Source organism: Chiloscyllium punctatum, chromosome 20 (assembly GCF_047496795.1).
Source record: "Chiloscyllium punctatum isolate Juve2018m chromosome 20, sChiPun1.3, whole genome shotgun sequence".
Taxonomy (NCBI): domain Eukaryota; kingdom Metazoa; phylum Chordata; class Chondrichthyes; order Orectolobiformes; family Hemiscylliidae; genus Chiloscyllium; species Chiloscyllium punctatum.
Genome location: NC_092758.1, coordinates 74,622,712 through 74,648,477, shown reverse-complemented (window position 1 = coordinate 74,648,477; position 25,766 = coordinate 74,622,712). Strand labels below are relative to the sequence as shown.

At 44.9% G+C, this 25,766-nt stretch overlaps 1 protein-coding gene across 1 annotated transcript in view; it reads right to left on the bottom strand.

Moving 5' to 3' along the window:
* LOC140491822 (ran-binding protein 17-like) overlaps positions 1-25,766 on the bottom strand; it is a 235,240-nt gene that overhangs the window by 164,053 nt on the left and 45,421 nt on the right. The window contains exon 2 of the mRNA XM_072590217.1: positions 3,768-3,914. Coding sequence (XP_072446318.1) covers positions 3,768-3,914 — 147 coding nt within the window. The remainder of the gene's footprint in view (positions 1-3,767; positions 3,915-25,766) is intronic.

Here is a 25,766-nt window from a genome sequence, read left to right as displayed (position 1 = left end):
TTCAGTTTGGTACAATTGGTAACTTCTCTGGTTAAACATGGTTGGTTTACATACTTTCTAAAATCCTTCTTCTTCGCTGGATTATATGTTTATTGTAAGTCATAGACTATTTTTTTCAATATCTGACATTGTTCATCAATAGTTCTTTCTGTTAACTTCCTTTCATAGTCCACTCCAGCTAACTCTGTCCTCATTCCTTTGTAATTATCCTTATTTAAGTTTAGTATAGCTCTTTCTGACCCAAATTGAATGCTAAATTCTATCATATTATGGTATTGTTTCCTTGGTGGGGGGCAGGGGAAAGTGTATTTTACTCTGAGATTATTTATTAAATCCATCTCATAACACATTCTCAGATATGAAATCCCTACTTGGATCCACAACATATTGTTCTAGGAAACTGTTCTAAATATGAATTCTTCCTCATGCCTACTTCTACCTCATAAAGTCATTGAGATGTACAGCACAGAAACAAATCCTTCGGTCCAATTCGTCCATGCCAACCAGATATCTCAACACAATGTAGTCCCACCTGCCAGCACTCAGCCCATATCCTTCCAAACCTTTCCTATTCATACATCCATCCAGATGCCTTGTAAATGTTGCAACTGTACTCATCTCCACCACTTCCTCTGGCATCTCATTCAATACACGCAACCATCCTCTGCGTGAAAAAGTTGCCCCTTAGGTCTTTTTTATATCTTTCTGCTCTCACCCCTAAACCTATGCCCTTTAGTTCTGGACTCCCCCGTCCCAGCAAACAGACTTAGTCTATTTATCCTATCCATGCCCTTCATGATTTTATAAACTTCTATAAGGTCACCCCTCAGCCTCCAAAGCTTTAGGGAAAACAGCCCCAGCCTATTCAACCTCTCCATGTAGCTCAAATCCTCCAACCCTGGCAACATCCTTGCAAATCTTTTCTGACTCCTTTCAAGTTTTACTGGTTTGATTTTTCCAATCTACACTAAAATTAATGCCACCCATGATTTACTTTTTTTTTAACATTCTCATTATCACCTGGTTTATTTTCTATCCTATAGTATTGCTACCTGTAACCTATTCCCACCAGTCTCTTTTTCTATTTCTTGCTGCAAAGATTCATGGATTCTACATCTTCAGATCTGAGATCATTTCCTGCTGTTATGCTTATTCCATCCTATCTAACAAAGATATCCCATCACCCTTTCCTTCCTGCCTATCCTTTCAAAAAGTTACATATCCCGGAACAGTTCCCAGTTTTAATCTCTTAAGTATCTCTCTGTAATGGCTATAAGATCAGACTATTTAAAAGACATTTGGACAGGTACATGAATAGGAAAGGTTTAGAGGGATATGGGCCAAATGCAGGTTGGCTTTAGTTAGGGAAAAATGGTCAGCATCGACAAGTTGGACCGAAGGGTCTGTTTCCATGCTATGACTCAAAGGTGCAAAGGATATTTACCAGGATGTTGCTGGGCTGGAGAGGTTTGTTAACAAAGGGAGATTTGATAAATTATGGTTGTTTTCCTTAGAGCAGAAAATTCGGAGGGGGAACATGATTGAGGTAAATAAAGTTATGAGGGGCATAAATAAGTTAGATGGGAATGATCTTTTCCGCTTGATGGAGAGATCAAATGTTCATTCCCCTTAGATTTAAAGTAAGGGGCAGGAAGCTTTGAGGGCAACAGAAGCAGAAATCCACCTAACTTTTAGAAGTACATCTATAATGTCAAGGCATCCAAGGCTATGGGCCAAGTACTGGAAAAGGGTATTAGAATAGTTGGGCACTTGTTTTTAACTGGTGCAGATTCAATGGGCTGAAAGGCCTTTTACTGTGGTGTAGACTTCTTTGTTTATAACAATGACTACTGGTCCTAGCACAGTTCAAATAAAGCCCATCCCACCAGAACAGCACCATTCAGTTTTTCTATTTTTTTTTGGAACTAACTTCTACTCATTCAGTGCAAGATCTTAAATAAGTGATCTGATAATTAGAGTCGAGGAGTCAAGAAAGTTGGTGACAAGGTAGAGCTGGGTCTCATCAGCAGGCTTGCAAAACCTAACACTGCGCTTTTGGATACACATAGATAAGAAATAGGAGAGGCACAACAAAAGACTGATCTTTGGGGGTCACTAGAACGCACAAAGGGAGACCGGAAAGAGAAGCCATTACAAGTAATACTCTGGCTATGATTAACAAGTTCAGAGAAAGTAGCATGAATTCAATGTGGCTATTTATTGTCTTATCATTCTTCTTTTAATCATCAGCAACTTTCCACTGATTTGAGTTATACGAAGCACAAAGAAAGATGGTCATGATTGTTGGAGGACAAGTCTTTCAACCATGCAAGTCAGATGTGTGATGGAAAATCCTCCAATTGTCTGGATGGATGCAGTTCCAATAAGGTCAATGACATAATGGAAAAAGCAGTTCACTTGACTCACCCCATCCATCATCACAAATATTCATCGTGGTAAAAGCAGCTGTCGACAAGATGTACTGCAGCAATTTGGCGAAGTTCCTTCACTCAAACTGTCTAAAACTGTGAACTTCACTATCGAGAAGACAAAAGTCAGCACGCCCAGGGTGAACACCACTGCCTGTAAGTTCCATCCAAGTCACACACAACTCTGATTGACTATATCACCATTCCTTCACTGAAAAATATAGAACTTTCTTCTTAACAGTACTGTGCTTGCACCACAAGCTACAGTTCAAGGTGGTGGATCACCACCAGCTTTTGAAGGGCAATTAGAGTAGAGTAGCTGAATATAAAGAAAGTGCCATAAATATAAGTTTAAATTATAAGGACTTCAGGACAGTGAACAGGAGAAACCTCTTTATCAAGTTCAGAGAATTTATTTCCTGAGTTTTTACCGGAGGCACAAATAATATTAATATTTAAGTGCAGATAGATTGGAGAGATAGAGTAAGGGCTGGAGAATGTGTTTGCTGGAAAAGCGCAGCAGGTCAGGCAGCATCCAAGGAGCAGGAGAATCGACGTTTCAGGCATAAGCCACCCAAAACATCAATTCTCCTGCTCCTTGGATGCTGCCTGACCTGCTGCGCTTTTCCAGCAACACATTTTTCAGCTCTGATCTCCAGTATCTGCAGTCCTCACTTTTTCCGAGATAGAGTAAGGATAAGGAGTTGAAGGCACATGGAAACAGAGCCAATAAAAATTATTAGGAATATTTCTCAGATGGATGGTTGGTACTGTTCTGGCTTGAACAGGTTGTGTGTTTTTGTGTTTAAATTCCATGTAGTCCTACGCATCATTCAGTGACACACAAGGATGGGGTGGGAAAAATGTAATATTGGTGCATAGGAGGCTTTATTTTGTAGTTAGACAGGAGTGTAAGCAGTTGATTCTACGTCGATTCATTATCTAATTAAACGTGGTTGCTTGATTTCCATTGTGATGGAGACTGACAAAGCAAGCATACCACGTATCTAAAAATTCAGCATGCTCAGTTGAAAAAAAATTAAGGCACAAGTAAAATTAGACATTTTTTTCTGACTATCGTCTGAAACAATTCAAAAGTGATGGCCTCAAGTTTCTACAATCTCACACAGAGCTTAGGGAACATAAATTTTGGGAGGTAAACATGCTCTACAGAAGTTGGCTTGTCCAGCATTACTGGGACTGTGTGGAAGAACTCGGAATTATCTTAACTCTGTGTTGCTCATGAGACTGATTTTGGGATCTCTTAATTACTGTACAGAAAATAGAAAAAAAATTCAGATTTTTGGCATGAACACACAATAACTCAAATAAACTTACAGTTCCTCGTTCCAATAGGAGTTGGCACTTGCTGAGACATTCAGGGCTCTCAGTAAGCTCAATCAAGGCTTTCTCTGCTTGCAATCGTTGGGCTGGATCTGTGGCCTCATAAAGCTGCTTACATATTATTTCCAACTGTGCCAAATCCTACAAAGTCAAAAAAGTTTAAAAATTAAGACTGAGCAAGGCTTCCACAAAAATGTCACATTTATTTCACACAATGATGCTTTCAAAATGTTGCTTTCAATATTTGAAATGAGCAAAGATGATTTCTTGCAAAACTGAATTGCCTAGAACTCCAGATGTAAACACGATATATTTTTGTATGAACATTATAGATAACTCAAACTGGATTTATTTTAAATAAAAATACACCAATGTTTTGTTATCTACTTACCGATAAAAACATCCAACAAAAACTGTAAAAAAACATTTGACAAAACAGCATTTGGGACTAGTGATTGCAAAATATATAACTGCTCCTTGTTCTTAAGAACATCTATCAATGGAATTGTATTTCCAACCAATGCATAACACCTTGTCAAAACAGAAGTAAATAAAGAAATAAAGTTGAATATAAAGTCAAAATAGTATGTATCATGTTGAAATACCACAATAATTGCCAAGTGTCATGAGTGCATATTTTTGTAACAAATTGAAAATAAACCAGATTTGCAGTACTATTCAGTGACTTCCTAATTGTTTTCTTAATGCTCTCCAAGTGAAGGAAGTGAAGGAAAATGTCAGTGCATCACTTGTCTCAGACTAACCCTTCTTTTTAACAACTTGATAAGTAGGGGGTCTTCCAATATATCCAGGGTAAATTTATCAGATGCCCTATTGTTGAACCACAAAGACTTAAGAGTTCTTAGGTTTCATTGTGAAGTATGTAGAATTGGCTAATGATACCAAAGAGATGGCTGTTGACATTCAACAATTTACTTCAGTTTCACTAGATGACAGAAGGATAACTAGGGCGCCATTTCTTATCACCACACAGCTCCCCTTACTAGAACATGCATATGTAGGATGAAGCAATGGCATTCTAGTGTACAGTTGGGATCACATGTAAGGTCAAATATAATGCAAAATATAATGTGAAAAACAACCATTCAGCTAATGTACCAGCGTATTTCCAATACCTACACAATAAGTCACCAACTTTGTGACAGCAGGAGTAACAGAAACATTTCTAAGTCATGAAACAAGATTGGTACCTGGCAGTTACACAGCTGTGGTTGCTGCCTGGAGATGAAAATCAGAAATTTCTTTAATTAACATTGGCCATTGTCTTTACACAAACTGTTTCAAATCCGCACCTCAAATCTACGGGATTCGACATGATTATCTTAACAATGACATCACAAGAAGTTTTAAGAAAGCAAAAGATTTCACTGCATTTGAATGGAAACCAGGATACTTGGCAAACAACCAGCAAAAATCCCATTCTAAATAATAAACCAATGATATTAGCTTCAATTAGTTGTATCCCTGATTTGCACAAATTCCCACTATGCACTGCACTGTGGATAATTTAACATGGCACAGCAATGAGGATAACTTGTCAACCTTATGCACAATAAACTGCTGAATGAGCTGTGGTCAGCCTTCTGAATACAGACAGCACTTATAAATCTAACTGCTGCCAGTATACATACCATCTATGACAAACACTGAAAATCTAATTTATGTCTTGCTAACACCCAGTATATAGATGTAAAAAGCATCTCTACAACTTCTAGAATTTAAACATTACATAAAAACACATCTTCACTGAGTGATAAATTGCTGAATGAGACACCAAAGTGAAAAGAATATTGTCACTAGTAATGAATATATTGTCCATGAGTGATCACATCAGTCCATTACTGAGAACGACCTTCATGCTTCTTTCTTTTTTTTTATTAACAAATAACTTTTTTCTAAAGACTAAATCACAGGCTGGTATGTAGCCCAACAACAATGTCATTACAGTTCAGGTTCAATACAACATTCCTTGTGTTCAAAACAACAAAGCAGCATCCAGAAGCATGGCACAGCCTCCAATCAACACTTGTTTATAACAATGCCACAAGCATAATCACAAAATTTCTCCTCTCTTACGTGCAATAGACAAGATACTGGCTTTACACCAAGATCTAGTGTCAGCTGCAGAAGGTACTAAATATCTAAGAGTCAGTGTGAAGCACACAGACTAGAATTAGCTGAATTACAAATAAAAGTTTTGAAACTGAGCAAGAACCACACTCAAAGAGATTAGCAACTTACCTTACTTCATAAACTATTTTAAAACATTCTTTCAATTTCATTCCAGCAACTTTTGAACTGAGTTTCCAAAGCATTATGAAGAATCTGTCCCTTTGTGACTACCTCGTCAGGTCCAAGCCCCCTAACAACCCACCCTCGTCTCCCGACACCAACCCCTGCCACTGCAGGAATTGCAAAACCTGCGCCCCACACCTCCCTCTGCAACTCCGTCCAAGGGCCCAAAGGAGCCTTCCACATCTATCAAGGTCTCACCTGAACTTCCACACGTCATTTACTGTATCCATTGCTCCCGTTGCAGTCTCCTCTACACTGGAGAGATAGGACGACTCCTCGCAGAGCGCTTCAGAGAACATCTCCAGGACACCTGCACCAACCAAACCCACCACCCCGTAACTGACAACTTCAATTCCCCCTCCCATTCTGCCAAGGACATGCAGGTCCTGAGCCTCCTCCATTACCACTCTCTTACCACCCAACACCTGTAGGAAGAACACCTCATAGAACATAGAACATAGAACATAGAACAATACAGCACAGAACAGGCCCTTCGGCCCACGATGTTGTGCCGAACTTCTATCCTAGATTAAGCACCCATCCATGTACCTATCCAAATGCCGCTTAAAGGTCGCCAATGAATCTGACTCTACCACTCCCACGGGCAGCGCATTCCATGCCCCCACCACTCTCTGGGTGAAGAACCCACCCCTGACATCTCCCCTATACCTTCCACCCTTCACCTTAAATTTATGTCCCCTTGTAACACTCTGTTGTACCCGGGGAAAAAGTTTCTGACTGTCTACTCTATCTATTCCTCTGATCATCTTATAAACCTCTATCAAGTCACCCCTCATCCTTCGCCGTTCCAACGAGAAAAGGCCGAGAACTCTCAACCTATCCTCGTATGACCTACTCTCCATTCCAGGCAACATCCTGGTAAATCTTCTCTGCACCCTCTCCAAAGCTTCCACATCTTTCCTAAAGTGAGGCGACCAGAACTGCACACAGTACTCCAAATGTGGCCTAACCAAAGTCCTGTACAGCTGCAACATCACCTCACGACTCTTGAATTCAATCCCTCTGCTAATGAACGATAATACTCCATAGGCCTTCTTACAAACTCTATCCACCTGAGTGGCAACCTTCAAAGATCTATGTACATAGACCCCAAGATCCCTCTGTTCCTCCACCTGACCAAGAACCCTACCATTAACCCTGTATTCCGCATTCTTATTTGTTCTTCCAAAATGGACAACTTCACACTTGGCAGGGTTGAACTCCATCTGCCACTCCTCAGCCCAGCTCTGCATCATATCTAAGTCCCTCTGCAGCCGACAACAGCCCTCCTCACTGTCCACAACTCCACCTATCTTTGTATCATCTGCAAATTTACTGACCCACCCTTCGACTCCCTCATCTAAGTCATTAATAAAAATTACAAACAGCAGAGGGCCCAGAACTGATCCCTGCGGAACTCCACTTGTAACTGGACTCCATGCTGAATATTTACCATCTACCACCACTCTCTGACTTCGACCGGTTAGCCAGTTTTCTATCCAATTGGCCAAATTTCCCTCTATCCCATGCCTCCTGACTTTCCGCATAAGCCTACCATGGGGAACCTTATCAAATGCCTTACTAAAATCCATGTACACTACATCCACTGCTCTACCCTCATCCACATGCTTGGTCACCTCCTCGAAGAATTCAATAAGACTTGTAAGGCAAGACCTACCCTTCACAAATCCGTGCTGGCTGTCCCTAATCAAGCAGTGCCGTTCCAGATACTCGTAAATCCTATCCCTCAGTACCCTTTCCATTACTTTGCCTACCACAGAAGTAAGACTAACTGGCCTGTAATTCCCGGGGTTATCCCTATTCCCTTTTTTGAACAGGGGCACAACATTCGCTACTCTCCAGTCCCCTGGTACCACCCCCGTTGCCAGTGAAGACGAGAAGATCATTGCCAACGGTACTGCAATTTCCTCTCTTGCTTCCCACATAATCCTAGGATATATCCCGTCAGGCCCGGGGGACTTGTCTATCCTCAAGTTGTTCAAAATGTCCAACACATCTTCCTTCCTAACAGATATCTCTTCTAGCTTATCAGTCCGTTTCACACTCTCCTCTTCAACAATACAGTCCCTCTCGTTCGTAAATACTGAAGAGAAGTACTTGTTCAAGACCTCTCCTATCTCTTCCGACTCAATACACAGTCTCCCACCACTGTCCTTGATCGGACCTACCCTCGTTCTCGTCATTCTCAGGTTTCTCACATACGCATAGAATGCCTTGGGGTTATCCTTGATCCTATCCGCCAGGGATTTTTCATGCCCTCTCTTAGCTCTCCTAATCCCTTTCTTCAGGTCCCTTCTGGCTATCCTGTATCCCTCCACTGCTCTGTCTGAACCTTGTTTCCTCAACCTTATGTAAGCCTCCTTCTTCCTCTTTACTAGACATTCAACCTCCCTCGTCAACCAAGGCTCCCTCACACGACCATTTCTTTCCTGCCTGATCGGTACATACATATCAAGGACACGTCGTATCTGCTCCTTGAAAAAGTCCCACATTTCCACCACATCCTTCCCTGACAGCCTATGCTCCCAACGTATGCTCCTCAAATCCTGTCTTACAGCATCGTAATTTCCCTTCCCCCAATTGTAAAAACTTCCTTGTTGTGCGCACCTATCTCTCTCCATAACCAAGGTGAAAGTGACAGAATTGTGGTCGCCATCACCAAAATGTTCACCCACTAACAAGCCCACCACTTGTCCCGGTTCGTTACCGAGTACCAAATCCAATATGGCCTCCCCTCTGGTTGGACAATCTACATACTGCGTTAGAAAAGCTTCCTGGACACACTGCACAAACACCGCCCCATCCAATCTACTTGATCTAAAGAGCTTCCAATCAATATTTGGGAAGTTGAAGTCGCCCATGACTACGACCCTGTGGCTTCTGCACCTTTCCAAAATCTGTTTCCCAATCTGTTTCTCCACATCTTTGCTGCTATTGGGGGGCCTATAATAAACACCCAACAAGGTGACTGCACCTTTCCTATTTCTGACTTCAGCCCATACTACCTCCAGAGGCAGATCTCCCTCAAACTTCCTTTCTGCAGCCGTTATACCATTTCTAATTAGCAATGCCACCCCCCCTCCTTTTTTACCACCCTCCCTAATCTTCCACCTCGGGACCCTCCAACCCCATGGCCCACCTTATCCCAGTTTCAAACTTCTAGCTCAGCACCGACCTCATGATCTGTACTACCTGTCCATTTTCCTTCCCACTTGTCCACTCCACCCTCCCCTCTGACCTATCACCATTACCCCCACATCCATCCACGTATTCCCCTCTCAGCTACCTTCCCCCCAGCCCCACTCCCCTCCCATTTATCTCTCCACCTGTAAGGCTCCCTTTATACCTGATAAAGGGCTTTTGCCCGAAATGTTGAGTTTCCTGCTCTTGGGATACAGCCTGACCTGCTGCGCTTTTCCAGCACCACACTTTCAACTCCAATCTGGAAATAATCTTCATCCAGTCAAAGTAAAACACTGAAGATTCTCAGGCTATTCTAGAGAATCTTACAAATTAAGGTATACTTCCTAACCTGCATAGACCTAGAGAGGTCCAGAGTACCCCAATATTCAAGGAGAAAGTGAGGACTGCAGATGCTGGAGATCAAAGCTGAAAATGTGTTGCTGGAAAAGCGCAGCAGGTCAGGCAGCATCCAAGGAACAGGAGAATCGATGTTTCGGGCATAAGCCCTTCTTCAGGAAGAATTCCTGAAGAAGGGCTTATGCCCGAAATGTCGATTCTCCTGTTCCTTGGATCCTATCCCAATATTCAACCATATAACAGTATTGTAGAGAAGTCCAGAGGATAAGTTGAGATAGGTGAAGTTGCTACCTGCCACAGGAGGCTGAAGACCTCCGGTGCTGATGGAGTCGAGGGTGAGGGCGAACACGGGTCTCAAGGAGAGCATGGGATTCAGTGCCAAGGAGATGGAATGGATGACTGACAATGCAGAGGGACAAATGGTGTCTGGGACAACGGGAATCACCAGGGTCAGGAATAAGGGGATGGTGGTACTCAGGGCTAAGGCTTAAAAGGTGAAGGGATGGAGGTCCTTGCGGTCAGGTGATGGAGGGCCTCAGGATCAGGAGGTGGAAGTCTCTCGATCAAGGGAGATGGAATTGTAATGGTCAGAGGGATGGAGTACATGGGGAACTGGGGAGTCTCAGCGATAGGGAAATGGAGAGTCTCAGGGTCAGAAGAAATGGGAGGCACTAAGGGATAAGGGGGAAAGGATGGGGTTAGGGACAGGGGAAAGGAAAGCTTCAAGGACAGGTGAAACAGTGCTGTCAGGGAAAGAGAAATGGAAGATGCCAGGGACAAGGAAAATATGTTAGAGGCTGGGAATGATTAGTTACAGTGTGGAAACAGGCCCTTCGGCCCAACAAGTCCACACCAACCAGCCGAAGCGCAACCCACCCAGAGCCATTCTCCTACATTTACCCCTTCACTTAACACTATGGGCAATTTAGCTTGACCAATTCACCTAACCTGCACATTTTTGGACTGTGGGAGGAAACTGGAACACCCGGAGGAAACCCACGCAGACACAGGGAGAATGTGCAAACTCCACACAGTCAGTTGCCTGAGGCGGGAATTGAACCTAGGTCTCTGGTGCTGTGAGGCAGCAGTGCTAACCACTGTGCCACCGTGCCACCCTAATACCACAGGGAATATAGGAGGGTCTATGAGATAGGAGTTTGAGAGTCTTAGTGACAGGGAAAATCAGATGGTAGCAGGGACAGGAGAAAGGAGGATCACATGGAGAGGAGAAAGGAGGGCCTCATGGACAGGGGAGTAGAGAGTCTTGAGACTGGGTACTGACGGCCCGAGGTACAAGAGAAGGAAGGACTCAGGAATGAGTAAAGGCAGGTGTCATGAACAAGGAAAATCAGATGGACTCTGGAGGGAATCAGGAGGGTCTTAGAGAGAAGGAAAATCACATGGTCGCAGGAGATCCGGAAAAGGGAGTGGATACTTCTCAGGGGTAAGGGAAAGGAGAGTCTCAGTGACAAGATAAAGGAGCATCAAAGGGACAGGAGAGGGCCTCGAGGACAGGGAAAGGGAGGATTTTCTGGTACAAGGTAAATCATGTGGTCTCAAATGGAGAGTCTCTTGGCAGGAGAAAGGAAGACCTCATGGAGACAGGAAAGGAGAGCCTCATGGTAGGGAAGTGGAGAGTCTCAGGACAGGGAGGAGTCAGGGACAAGTGAAGGAGGATGTCAGGAACAGGGAAAATCAGATGGTCTCCAGGACAGAAGAATGGAGGTGGTCAAGGAGGACCTTAGTGACAAGGAAAAGGAAGGTCTCAGAGATAAGAAAAATCACATGGTCTCAGGAGAGCAGGGACGAGGAATGGAGATGTCTCGGACAAGGGAAAGGAGGGTCTCACAGGGAGTAGAGTGGGTCAGGGACATGCAGTGGAGGATCTCAGGGACAGGCAGTGGATAGTCTCAGGGACAGAGCAGTGGAGGAAATCAAGGATAGGGAGAGGAAGCAACCAGTGATGGCCTCTGGGACAAGGAAAATGGGGTCTAAGACACAGGGGAAAGCAGGGTCTTTTAGAGTCAAGGAAAATCAAATGGTGTCAGGGACAGGAAAATGGAGGATTTCAGTGACTGGGAAAGGAAGGTCTCTGGGGCGGGAGAAAGGAGGGTCTCTTGGACGGGGAAAGGAAGGGGGAAAACAACTGCTTCCTGGACAAGAAAAATCAAACCATCTCAAATGGAAGCTTTCTTAGCACGGAACTGGCAGGTCTCAGGAATTTGGGAAACATGGGTCTCTGGGACTGGGGAAAGGAAGGTCTCTGGGAGAAGTGAAAAGTGGGTTTCTGGGACACGGAAAGAGTGGCCTCTGGGGCGGGGGTTAGGGAGAGCCTCCGAGGCATGGGAATTGGAGAGCCTCCAGGACAGGGGAAAGGGAGAGCCTCTGGGACAGGGGAAAGGAGGGCCTCAGGGTCAGAGGAAAGGAAGGTCTCTGGGACAGGGGAAATGAGAGCCTCTGAACAGAGGAAAAGAAGGCTCTGGAGGGGAAAAGGAGGGCCTCAAGGACAGGGGAAAAGGATGGCCTCAGGGACAGAGGAAAGGATGGCCTCAGGGACAGAGGAAAGGAAGGTCTCTGGGACAGGGGAAATGAGAGCCTCTGAACAGAGGAAAAGAAGGCTCTGGAGGGGAAAAGGAGGGCCTCAAGGACAGGGGAAAAGGATGGCCTCAGGGACAGAGGAAAGGATGGCCTCAGGGACAGAGGAAAGGATGGCCTCAGGGACAGAGGAAAGGATGGCCTCAGGGACAGAGGAAAGGATGGCCTCAGGGACAGAGGAAAGGATGGCCTCAGGGACAGGAAAGGACGGCCTCAGGGAGTCCAGAACTAGAGGGCATAGGTTTAGGGTGAGAGGGGAAAGATATAGACAATAGACAATAGGTGCAGGACTAGGCCATTCTGCCCTTCGAGCCTGCACCACCATTCAATATGATCAAGGTTGATCATCCTTAATCAGTATCCTGTTCCTGCCTTATCTCCATAACCCTTGATTCCACTATCCTTGAGAGCTCTATCCAACTCTTTCTTAAATGAATCCAGAGACTGGGCCTCCACTGCCCTCTGGGGCAGAGCATTCCACACAGCCACCACTCTCTGGGTGAAGAGGTTTCTCCTCATCTCTGTCCTAAATGGTCTACCCCATATTTTTAAGCTGTGTCCTCTGGTTCGGCACTCACCCATCAGCGGAAACATGTTTCCTGCCTCCACAGTGTCCAATCCTTTAATAATCTTATATGTCTCAATCAGATCCCCTCTCAGTCTTCTAAACTCACGGGTATACAAGCCCAGTCGCTCCAGTCTTTCAGCATAAGGTAGTCCCGCCATTCCAGGAATTGACCTCGTGAACCTACGCTGCACTCCCTCAATAGCCAGAACGTCTTTCCTCAAATTTGGAGACCAGAACTGCACACAATACTCCAGGTGTGGTCTCACCAGGGCCCTGTACAGCTGCAGAAGAACCTCTTTGCTTCTATACTCAATCCCTCTTGTTATGAAGGCCAGCACGCTATTAGCCTTCTTCACTACCTGCTGTACTTGCATGCTTACCTTCATTGACTGGTGTACAAGAACACCCAGATCTCTTTGTGCTGTCCCTTTACCTAAATTGATTCCATTTAGGTAGTAATCTGCCTTCCTGTTCTTGCCACCAAAGTGGATAACCATACATTTATCCACATTAAACTGCATCTGACCACTCACCTAACCTGTCCAGGCCACCTTGTAATCTCCTAACATCCTCCTCACATTTCACCCTGCCACCCAGCTTAGTATCATCAGCAAATTTGCTAATGTTACTATTAATACCATCTTCTATATCATTAATATATATTGTAAAAAGCTGCGGTCCCAGAACTGATCCCTGCGGTACCCCACTGGTCACAGCCTGCCATTCCGAAATGGAGCCGTTTATCACTACTCTTTGTTTCCTGTCAGCCAACCAACTTTCAATCCAAGTTAGTACTTTGCCTCCAATACCATGCGCCCTAATTTTGCTCACTAACCTCCTATGTGTGACTATAAAAGGGACCTAAGGGACAACTTGTTCACACAGAGGGTGGTACGGGTATGGAATGAACTGCCAGATGAAGTGGTGGAGGTTGGTACAATTGCAACATTTAAGAGGCATTTGGACGGGTATATGAATAGGAAGGATTTGGAGGTATATGGGCCGGGTGCTGGCAGGTGGGACTAGATTGGGTTGGGATATCAGGTTGGCATGGACGGGTTGGACCGAAGGGTCTGTTTCCATGCTGTACATCTCTATGACTCTATATAGGGGAGATGAGGGTCTCAGGGACAAGGAAAATCAAATTGTCTCAAATTAAGGATTTTTATTGGCAGGGGAATGGAGGGTATCAGGGACAGGGGAAAAGAGGATCACAGGGACAGGAAAGTGGAGAGGAGGGTCTCGGGGATAGGGCAGTGGAGGGTCACATGGCCAGGGCAGTGGACGGTCATGGGGCTGGGCAGTGGAGGGTCTCCAGGACAGGGTGGAAAGTCTCCGGGTCAAGGGTGTGGAGGGTCTCCAGGTCAAGGGTGTGGAGAGTTGCAAGAACAGGAGGATAGAGGGTCTCTGGGTCAGAGGTGTGGAGGGTCTCTGGGTCAAGGTTGTGGAGGGTCTCCGGGTCAAAACTGTGGAGAGTCTCCAGGTCAAGTGTGTAGAGAGTCTCTGGGTCAAAGGTGTGGAGAGTCTCCAAGATGGGGATAGTGTCTTAGGAACAGGAAATTGGGGTGCTGTAGAGACAGAGGTTCTCAAGTACACAAGGGGAGATTGGAAGTTCTCAGTGATGGGAGGGAAGATGAAGCACCTTGGGAACTTCAGATTTGGTGGGTCATGTACTCAAGAGGTAGGTTGGAGGGTCTTCAGCCTCCTAAACATTGGGAGAACGTTCCGCAAGTAGGCGGCCTGTCTCCCCAATGTATAGGAGGCCACATCGGGTGCAGCGGATGCAGTAAATGATGTGTGTGGAGGTGTAGTCGACCCAACCGCCCTGTGGCTGAAAACCAACCCAACCGCCCCGTGGCTGAACACTTTAACTCCCCCTCCCACTCCACCAAGGACATGCAGGTCCTTGGCCTCCTCCATTGCCAGACCATGGCAACACAACACCTGGAGGAAGAGCACCTCATCTTCCGCCTAGGAACCCTCCAACCACAAGGGATGAATGCAGATTTCTCCAGCTTCCTCATTTCCCCTCCCCCCACCTTTTGTCAGTCCCAACCCTCAGACTCAGTACCACCTTCTTGACCTGCAATCTTTTTCCTGACCTCTCCGCCCCCACCCTCTCTCCGGCCTATCACCCTCACCTTAACCTCCTTTCACCTATCACATTCCCAACGCCCCTCCTGCAAGTCCCTCCTCCCTACCTTTTATCTTAGCCTGCTTGGCACACCCTCCTCATTCCTGAAGAAGGGCTTATGCCCGAAACATCGATTCTCCTGCTCCTTTGATGCTGCCTGACCTGCTGCACTTTTCCAGCAGCACATTTTTAAGTGCTATCAAGCAGCACTTATTCAGCTGCTGACGTCTTTACAGCCTTGGCTCCAGCACAGACAAAAGAGCTGAACTCCAGAGGGGGGATGAACTTGACATCAAGGCTGCATTTGACTGAATATGGCATCAAAAACGGCTTGCAAAACTGGAGTCAATGGGAATCATGGAAAAGATGGCTGTCTTTAGAGTTCAATCATCTCAGCTGCAGGACATCTCTGGAGGAGCTTTTTTTTAAGTTTATTCATTTTGTGAGATGTGGGCATCACCAGCTGACCAGCATTGATTGCTTGTCCCTAGTTGCCCTTGAGAAGGTGGTGGTGAGTTGCCTTCTTGAACTGCTGCAGTCCACCTGTCGAAGTTTGACCCACAATGTCATTAGAAGTTTGACCCACAATGTCATTAGAGAAGGACTTCATGGATTTTGACCTAGCGAAAGTGAAGGAATGGTGATACAGCTGATGAGTGGATTGGAAGGGAACTAGAAGGTGGTGCTTTCCCATATATCTGCAGGTATTGTCCTTCTAAATGGAAGTGATCGTAGGTTTAGAAGGTGCTGTCGAAGGACCTTTGGTGAATTTCTGCAGTGCACCTTGTAGATAGTACACACTGCTGCTACACAGCATCAGTGGTGGAGGGAGTGGATGCTTGTGGATGTGGTGCCAGACAGGTAGGCTGCTTTGTCCTGGATGGTGTCAAGCTTCTTGAGTCTTGTTGGGGCTGCACTCATCCAGGCAAGTGGGGATATTCCATCACACTCCTGCTTTGTTCCTTGTAGATGGTAGACAGGCTTAGTAGTCAGGAGATGAGTCACTCGTTGCAATATTCCGAACCTCTGACCTGATCTTGTAGCCATTGCATTTATGTGGTGATTCCATTTGTGATTCTGATTAATGATAACTCCCAGGATGTTGATAGTGGGGAATTCAGTGATTATAATACCATTGAATGTCAAAGGGTGGTAGTTAGATTGTCTCTTACTGGTAATGGTCATCATGTGGCATTTGCGTGGTGCAAATGTTACCTACCACTTGTCAGTGACAGCCTGGATATTGTTCAGATCTTTTGCATTTGGACACAGACTGCTTCAGTGTCAGAGGAGTTTCAAATGGTGTTTAACATTGGGGATGGTTCACCAATGACTGCACACTTTCGATCTTATGATGAAGGGAAGGTCATTGATGAAGCAGCTGAAGATGGTTGGGCCTAGGACACTATCCTGAGGAAGTCCTGCAGAGATGTCCTAGAGCTGAGATGACTGATCTCCAACAACCACAACCATCTTTCTATGTGTCAAATATGATCCTAACCACTGGAGAGTTTGCCTCCTGATATCTTGATTCCAGTTTTGTTATGGTTCCTTGATGCCATACTTGGTTGAATGCAGCCTTGATGTCAAGGGCTGTTACTCTCACCTCACCTCTGGAATTTAGTTCTTTTGTCTATGTTTGAACCAAGGCTGAAATGAGGTCAGAATCTGAGTGGCCCAAACTGGGCATCACTTTGCAGACTATTGCTGAGCAGGTACTGCTTGATAGTAATGTGGATGGCATCTTCCATCACGTTACTGCTGAGTTTTCAGGGCAGTACCCTTCACAAACCATCTTCAGCTGCTTCATCAGTGACCTACCCTCCACAATGTTCAGTACCATTTTTGGCTCCTCAGATAGTGAAGCAGTACAAGTGCAGCAAGGCTTGGAAAATATCGATGCTTAGGCCGACAAATAGAAGGCACCAATTGCTCCACAAAACTGCCAGGCAATGACTATCTCAAACAAGGGAGAAGCTAACCATTGCCCTCATGCATTCAATGGCATCGCTATCACTGAAGCTTTCACTATCCATATATGCCGACTAAAACAGAACTGGACTAGCCATATAGGTACTGAACCTACAAATACACGCCAAGGTCCCACTGATCTTCTATGCTTCCTCAGGTCCTACCAATCAACACATTCCCTTGCCTTGTTCTTCCTCCCAAAATACATTATCTTAGTCATTTTAGAAATAAGTTCCATTACTGGCCCATTCATATCTCCACCAGTCATCAAACATCCATATCTTCTTGTCCCATTTTCCAGCACTTGTATACTATGGCATTTCAAATATTCATTTAATAGTTCTTGAATGTTTGTTTATGCAGAGAAAATCACCACTAATGTCCTTAAAACCATGACCCCTGGTTTTTCACTCGTCTATTTCTCCCTAGTAACTTGTCTATGCATTTCCGAAGATCCTACCATTCATATTGCCTCTCAGACATCTCTTCTAAGAAAAACAACCCCAGGCAATCTATTCTCTGTTCACAGTTGAATCATTTCAGCTCAGGCACATCCTTCCTATAATGTGATCGCTAAAACTCCATATAGAACTCCAGCTGTGGACCAAATAATATTAAACACAGGACCCTCATAACCTCCTTGCTCTTCTATGGTTGACTAATTAAGACAAAAATCCCATTTACCTTTTTAACCACAGAAAGATAGGAGCTGGAGTAGGCCAGTTGACCCCTGCTCTGCCATTCAATAACAATCATGGCTGATCCTCAGGCTCAATATCCTAATCCTGCTTTCACCCCATATCCCTTGATCTTTTTACCCCAACAGCTATATCTACCTCTTACCTGAAACACAATATTTTGGCCTCAACCGCTTTCCGTGGGAGTGAATTCCACAGGCTCTGGTAAAGGAGTTTCTCCTCATCTCAGTCCAAAAGGTTTCCCTCTTATCTTTAAACTATGGTTTTGGACTCCTGTACCATCAGGAATATCCTTCCTGCATCTAACCAGTCTAGTCCTGTTAGAATTTTGTAGGTTTCTGTGAGACTCCACCTCAATCTTCTAAATGACAGTGAATATAGAACATAGAACATAAAACATAGAAGACGACAGCGCAGTACAGGCCCTTCGGCCCTCGATGTTGCGCCAATCAAAGCCCACCTAACCTACACTAACCCACTATCCTCCATATACCTATCCAATGCCCGCTTAAATACCCATAAAGAGGGAGAGTCCACCACTGCTACTGGCAGGGCATTCCATGAACTTACGACTCGCTGAGTGAAGAACCTACCCCTAACATCAGTCCTATATCTACCCCTCCTTAATTTAAAGCTATGCCCCCTTGTAATAGCTGACTCCATACGTGGAAAAAGGTTCTCACTGTTAACCCTATCTAACCCCCTAATCATCTTGTACACCTCTATCAAGTCACCCCAAACCTTCTTTTCTCCAATGAAAACAACCCCAAATGCCTCAGCCTTTCCTCATAGGATCTTCCTACCATACCAGGCAACATCCTGGTAAACTTCCTCTGCACCCGTTCCAGTGCCTCCACATCCTTCCTATAGTATGGCGACCAAAACTGCACACAATATTCCAGATGCGGCCGCACCAGAGTCTTATACAACTGCAGCATGACCTCAGGACTCCGGAACTCAATTCCTCTACCAATAAAAGCCAGTACGCCATATGCCTTCTTCACTGCACTATTTACCTGGGTGGCAATTTTCAGAATCTGTGTACATGGACACCAAGATCCCTCTGCTCTTCCACACTACCAAGTATCCGACCATTAGCCCAGTACCCCATCTTTTTGTTACTCTTACCAAAGTGAATCACCTCACACTTAGCTACATTGAACTCCATTTGCCACCTTTCTGCCCAGCTCTGCAGCTTCTCTATATCCCGCTGTAACCTGCCACATCCTTCCTCACTGTCTACAACTCCTCCGACTTTCGTATCATCCGCAAACTTGCTCACCCAACCTTCTAGCCCCTCCTCCAGGTCATTTATAAAAATGACAAACAGCAATGGTCCCAAAACAGATCCTTGCGGAACACCGCTAGTGACGGCACTCCAAGATGAACCTTTGCCATCAACTACTACCCTCTGTCTTCTTCCAGCCAGCCAATTCCTAATCCAGACCTCCAACTCACCCTCAATGCCATATCTCTGTATTTTCTGCAGTAGCCTACCATGGGGGACCTTATCAAACGCCTTACTAAAATCCATATATACCACATCTACCGCTTTCCCCTCATCTACCTCCTTAGTCACCTTCTCAAAGAATTCAATAAGGTTTGTGAGGCACGACCTGCCCTTCACAAAACCATGCTGACTATCCTTGATCACATTATTCTTATCCAGATGTGCATAAATCCTATCCCTTACAATTCTCTCTAAGACTTTGCCCACAACAGAAGTGAGACTCACTGGCCTATAGTTACTAGGATTATCCCTACTCCCCTTCTTGAACAAGGGAACCACGTTTGCTAGCCTCCAGTCCTCTGGCACTACTCCTGTAGACAAAGAGGACACAAAAATCAAGGCCAATGGCTCTGCAATCTCCTCCCTTGCTTCCCAGAGAATCCTAGGATAAATGCCATCAGGCCCAGGGGACTCATCTATTTTCACCCTTGCCAGAATTTCCAACACCTCTTCTCTACATATCTCAAAGCCATCCATTCTACTTATTCGTGCCTCAGTATTCATATCGACAACAATGTCCTGTTCCTGAGTGAATACTAACGAAAAGTATTCATTCAGTGCCTCCCCAATCTCTTCAGCCTCCACACGCAACTTCCCATTACTATCCTTGATTGGACCTATTCCTACCCTAGTCATTCTTTTATTCCTAACATACCTACAGAAAGCCTTAGGGTTTTCCCTAATTCTACCAACTAAGGACCTTTCATGTCCCCTCCTTGCTGCTCTTCGCTCTCTCTTCAGGTCCTTCCGGGCTACCTTATAACTCTCAATCGCCCCTATTGAACCTTCACGCCTCATCTTTACAAAGGCCGCCCTCTTCCATTTAACAAGGGATTCCAATTCCTTATTAAACCACGGCTCCCTCACACGACCCTTTCCTCCCTGCCTGATAGGTACGTACTTATCAAGGACACTCAATAGTTGCTCCTTGAACAAGTTCTACATATCAATTATGCTCTTGCCTTGGAATCTACTTTTCCAATCCACACATCCTAAGTCATGCCTCACCGCATCATAATTTCCCTGCCCCCAGCTATAACTCTTGCCCTGTAGTACACACTTATCCCTCTCCATCACTAGAGTAAAAATCACCGAATTGTGGTCACTGTCCCCAAAGTGCTCACCTACCTCTAGTTCTAATACCTGGCCTGGTTCGTTACCCAGAACCAAATCCAGTATGGCCTCACCTCTTGTTGGCTTATCTACATATTGTGTCAGGAAACTCTCCTGCACACATTGGACAAACACTGACCCATCTAACGAACTTGAGCTATAGCTTTCCCAATCAATATCAGGAAAGTTAAAGTCCCCCATAACAACCACCCTATTACTGTCACTCTTCTCCTGAATCGTCTTCGCAATCCTTTCTTCAACGATTCTAGGACTATTAGGAGGCCTGTAAAAGACTCCTAACAGGGTGACCTCACCTCTCCTATTCCTAACCTCAACCCAAACTACCTCAGATGGCAAATCTTCGTCCATCTTCCTTTCCACCGCTGTAATACTATCTTTGACAAGCAAAGCCACACCCCCCCTCTTTTACCCCCACCTCTGACCCTACTAAAACATTTAAACCCTGGAACCTGCAACAGCCAATCCTGTCCCTGATCTAGCCATGTCTCCCTAATAGCCACAACATCGAAGTCCCAGGTACCAACCCACGCTGCAAGTTCACCTACCTTATTTCGTATACTTCTGGCATTACAGTATACACACTTCAAGCCACTCTTCTGTTTACAGGCACCCTCCTTGAAGATTGATGCCATATTCCTAACCTCCCTACACTCCAGGTCCTGCACCCTAAAGCTACAGTCTGGGTTCCCATGCCCCTGCAGAGTTAGTTTATATAATCCTAACAAACTCAAGCTCTCCTCACACTTAAGTCATGCCATCCCAGGAATCATTTTGGCGAACCTTTGTTGCACTCACTTCTTGGTGGACAAGAGCATCCTTCCTCAGATAAGGAGACCAAATCTACACACAATTTCTTAGATGTGGCCTCACCCATGCTCTGTACAATTGGAATATGACATCCTCATTTCTGTACTCAAATCCATTTGGCTATGAGGCCAAAGTATTGTTTGCCTTCTTTACTGCCTGCTGCACCTGCATGCTTACTTGTAGCGACTAGTGCAGGAGAACATCCAGGTGTCACTGAACATTCCCCTTTCTCAATTTACAACCATTCAAATAATATTCTGCCTTCTTAATTTTGCTACCAAGTGGATAATATGGACATTTATCTAACATTACACTGCATCTGCCCACTCACTCAACATGTTCAAATCGCATTTCTACATTTGCATCCTCCTCACAGCTCATCCTTCCACCCACTTTGTCTATTTCTCCTGCTTCCTTCAGGAACCTACAAATACACACCAAGGTCCCACTGATCTTCTATGCTTCCTCAGGTCCTACCAATCAACACATTCCCTTGCCTTGTTCTTCCTCCCAAAATACATTATCTCAGTCATTTTAGAATTAAGTTCCATTTGTCACTATTCAGCCATCTGACCCTTTTCCCAAAACCAATTTTAAAATCCAGAGAGTTACAACTGTCAGACAGGCAGAATCATTGTGATGTAGAACATCTGAGCAAGGTCTTGTCTGCTCCTTGCATTTTTCTTTGTGTTTCTTTTCTTTCTTATCTCTCTTTTCTTTTTTTCTCATTTATTTTATCTACTGCCTGCTGGAGAGCTCTGTCGGCAGACTCAAGGGGACCCAACTCGTATTCGTGGCACTCAGTGATTCGGTCCAGCATGGACTCAAGTGTGCTCAGAGTGGACCCATGGTGGCTTCTGCCTCAAAGAGGTGGTCCTGGCTCTGACTCATGGCTGTTGTGGCAGAGGTGAGTTTGGGTTCCCAGTGGTCTCTGCGTCCAGATACATGGAGACTGCAATGGAGGTGAATTTGGGTCCAGTACAAGACCCTGTGCATTGACATCGGCAAGATGGGCCCAAAGCCTCCTCATGGCAGTGGCAGAGTCAAGTTTGGGCCGGTGCGGTACCTGACAGCATCAATGGCATCTACACTGCTGAGGTTCAGCGAAGAATCATAGAAGGAAGGGTGTTGGTGGAGGCAAGATGATGCCAGAGAGTACTGACATTCATTCCAGCAGTGGCAGCACAGCGAAGGGACTCGCGCCAGGCCCATGGCGGAGCACTTAACAAGAAGGACTGCAAGGTTGAACACTTTTTCTTTATTTCTTTATTCTTCTGCCCTAATATTCAACATTTTGGTTAACTTTTCTATGATTTAAGATAGTTCCAGAGAGTGATGACACTATACAATATTTTTCACTGTGTTTTGTAAGAAAATACATGTGACTATAAGTAATATTCGGCATGAACTTTCAAAAGCTGATTGTGGTGCAGAGGTTCGCAGGTAAAGGGACAACTGGAAAATGGGAAGCCTTTAAAAATGAGATAATGAGAGTCCAGAGACAGTATATTCTTGTTAAGGGAAACGGCAAGAGTGATAGAAGTAGGGAATGCTGGATGACTGGAGAATTGAGGTTTTGGTCGAGAAGAAGGAGGAAGCATATGTCAGGTATAGACAGCAAAGATCCAGTGAATCCTTTGAAGAATATCAAGGCAGTAGGAGTATACTTAAGAGAGAAATGAGGTGCGCAAAAAAAGGGACAGCTTTGGCAAATAGGGTTAAGGAGTATCCAAAGGGATTTTATAAATACATTAAGCACAAAAGGGTAACTAGGGAGAGAATAGGGCCCCTCAAAGATCAGCAAGGCAGTCTGTGTGTGGTACCGGGGAATATACTAAACGAGTATTTTACATCAGTGTTTACAGTGAAGGACATGGAAGATATAGAATGTGGGGAAATAAAAGATGGCAACTTGAAAAATGTCCAAATTATAGATGAGGTGATGTTGAAGGTCTTACAATGCATAAAGGTGGATAAATCCCCACTTCCTGATCAGGTATACATAAGACTTCCGTGGGAAGCTAGAGAAGTAACTGCTGGGCCCTTCGCTGAGACATTTGGATCACTGATAGTCACAGGTGGGGTGCAAGAAGACTGGAGGTTCGCTACTGTAATGCCACTATTTAAGAAAGGAAAAGCCAGGAAACTATAGACCAGTGAGCCGGATATCGGTGGTGGACAAGTTGTTGGAGAGAAGCCCAAGGGACAGGATTTCTATGTAGTTAGAAAGAAAAGGACAGATTAGGGATAGTCAACATGGCTTTGTGCGTGGGAAATCATGGCTCACTAACTTGACTTGTGTTTTTTGAAGAAGTAACGAAGAGGACTGGTGAGAGCAGAGCAGTGGACATGATCGATATGGACCTTAGTAAGGCGTTCAACAAGGTACCTCGTGGTAGATGGGTTAGCAAGGTTAGGTCACTTGAAATACAGGGAGAACTAGCCATTTGGACACAGAACTAGCTCAAAGATAGAAGATAGGGGTGGTGGTGGGTTGTCTTTCTGTCTGGAGGCCTGTGACCAGTGGTGGGCCTCAAGGATCGGTGCTGGGTCCACTGCTATTCTTCATTTATATAAATGATTTGGATATCAACGTAGGAGGTATAGTTAGTCACTTTGCAGATGACACCAAAATTGGAGGTGTAGTGGATGGTGAAGAAGGCTACCTCAAGAGTATAACAGGATCTTGATTAGATGGGACAATTGGCTGAGCAGTGCCAATGCTGGAGTTTAATTTAGATAAAAATTCCCTGGGTTCAATTCCCACCTCAGGCGACTGACTTTGTGGAGTTTGCACATTCTCCCCGTGTCTGCATGGGTTTCCTCCGGGTGCTCCGGTTTCCTCCCACAGTCCAAACACATGCAGGTTAGGTGAATTGGCCAGGCTAAATTGCCTGTAGTGTTAGGGGCAGGGGTAAATGTAGGGGGATGGGTCTGGGTGGGTTGCACTTTGGTGGGTCGGTGTGGACTTGTTGGGCCGAAGGGCCTGTTTCCAAATTGTAAGTAATCTAATCTAATCTAAAAAATGTGACGAGCTGCACTTTGGAAAGGCAAATCAGAGAGGACTTATACATTTAATGGTAAGGTCCTGGGGAGTGTTGCTGAACAAAGAGACCTTGGGAGTGCCAGGATTGGAGGGTTTGAGCTATTGGCAGAGGCCATTTTCCCTGGAGCTTCAGAGGCTAAGGGGTGATCTTATAGAGGTTTATAAAATCATGAGGGGTAAATAGACAAGAAGTTGTCACTGTGTTAGGGGAGCTGAAAAATGTGTTGCTGGAAAAGCGCAGCAGGTCAGGCAGCATCCAAGGAGCAGGAGAATCAATGTTTCGGGCAGAAGCCCTTCTTCAGGAGAGCTGCCTGACCTGCTGCACTTTACCAGCAACACATTTTTCAGCTCTGATCTCCAACATCTGCAGTCCTCACTTTCTCCCACTGTGTTAGGGGAGACCAGAACTAGGGGGCATAGGTTTAGGGTGAGAGGGGAAAATCGTAAAAGGGACCTAAGGGCCAACGTTTTCATGCAGAGGATGGTGCATGTATGGAATGAGCTGCCAGAGGAAGTAGTGGAGGTTGGTACAATTACAACATTTTAAATGGATCAGGATGAGTATATGCATAGAAAGCATTTAGAGGGACATGGGCCAAGTGCTGGAAAATGGGACTATATTGGTTTAGGATATCTGATTGGTATGGACAAGTTGGACTGAAGGATCTGTTTCCGTGCTGTACATCTCTATGACTCTAAATAAAAATAGCTGACAATTATGAGCTGATCCATAAAACTAAAACCCCATTTCGTCATCCCAATAAGCTCAAGAAGAATAGAGGGTGGGAGAGCAAAAGCAAGGCAAATAACTACAGTAAAGAAAGGACTGCTGGGAATTGCCGAGATCCCCTCTTCAGATCAGAAAGGAAGAAGCTGAGGGCAGAAGTGAAAATCAAAGACCAAAGTGATTCCACTGTCATTAAGTGGGACACCTTTGTTCAAAATTCTGAAGTTGCATCAGAATCCCATGGAACTTCTTGGACTTGGTAAGAGTGAGTTTAAAAAATAGGAACTCACAAAGAAAATACTACTATGTTTCAGCACAACCAAGAAAGTACAAGTAAACACTGCTGAGAATGGAGGAGATTTCAATAATGTAGATGAGAGATATAATTGAGATATAATTTAGATATGATGCAGAGCTGGGCTGAGGAGTGGCAGATGGAGTTCAACCCTGCCAAGTGTGAGGTTGTCCATTTTGGAAGAACAAATAAGAATGCGGAATACAGGGTTAATGGTAGGGTTCTTAGTCAGGTGGAGGAACAGAGGGATCTTGGGGTCTATGTACATAGATCTTTGAAGGTTGCCACTCAGGTGGATAGAGTTTGTAAGAAGGCCTATGGAGTATTATCGTTCATTAGCAGAGGGATTGAATTCAAGAGTCGTGAAGTGATGCTGCAGCTGTACAGGACTTTGGTTAGGCCACAGTTGGAGTACTGTGTGCAGTTCTGGTCGCCTCACTTTAGGAAAGATGTGGAAGCTTTGGAGAGGGTGCAGAGAAGATTTACCAGGATGTTGCCTGGAATGGAGAGTAGGTCGTACGAGGATAGGTTGAGAGTTCTCGGCCTTTTCTCGTTGGAACGGCGAAGGATGAGGGGTGACTTGATAGAGGTTTATAAGATGATCAGAGGAATAGATAGAGTAGACAGTCAG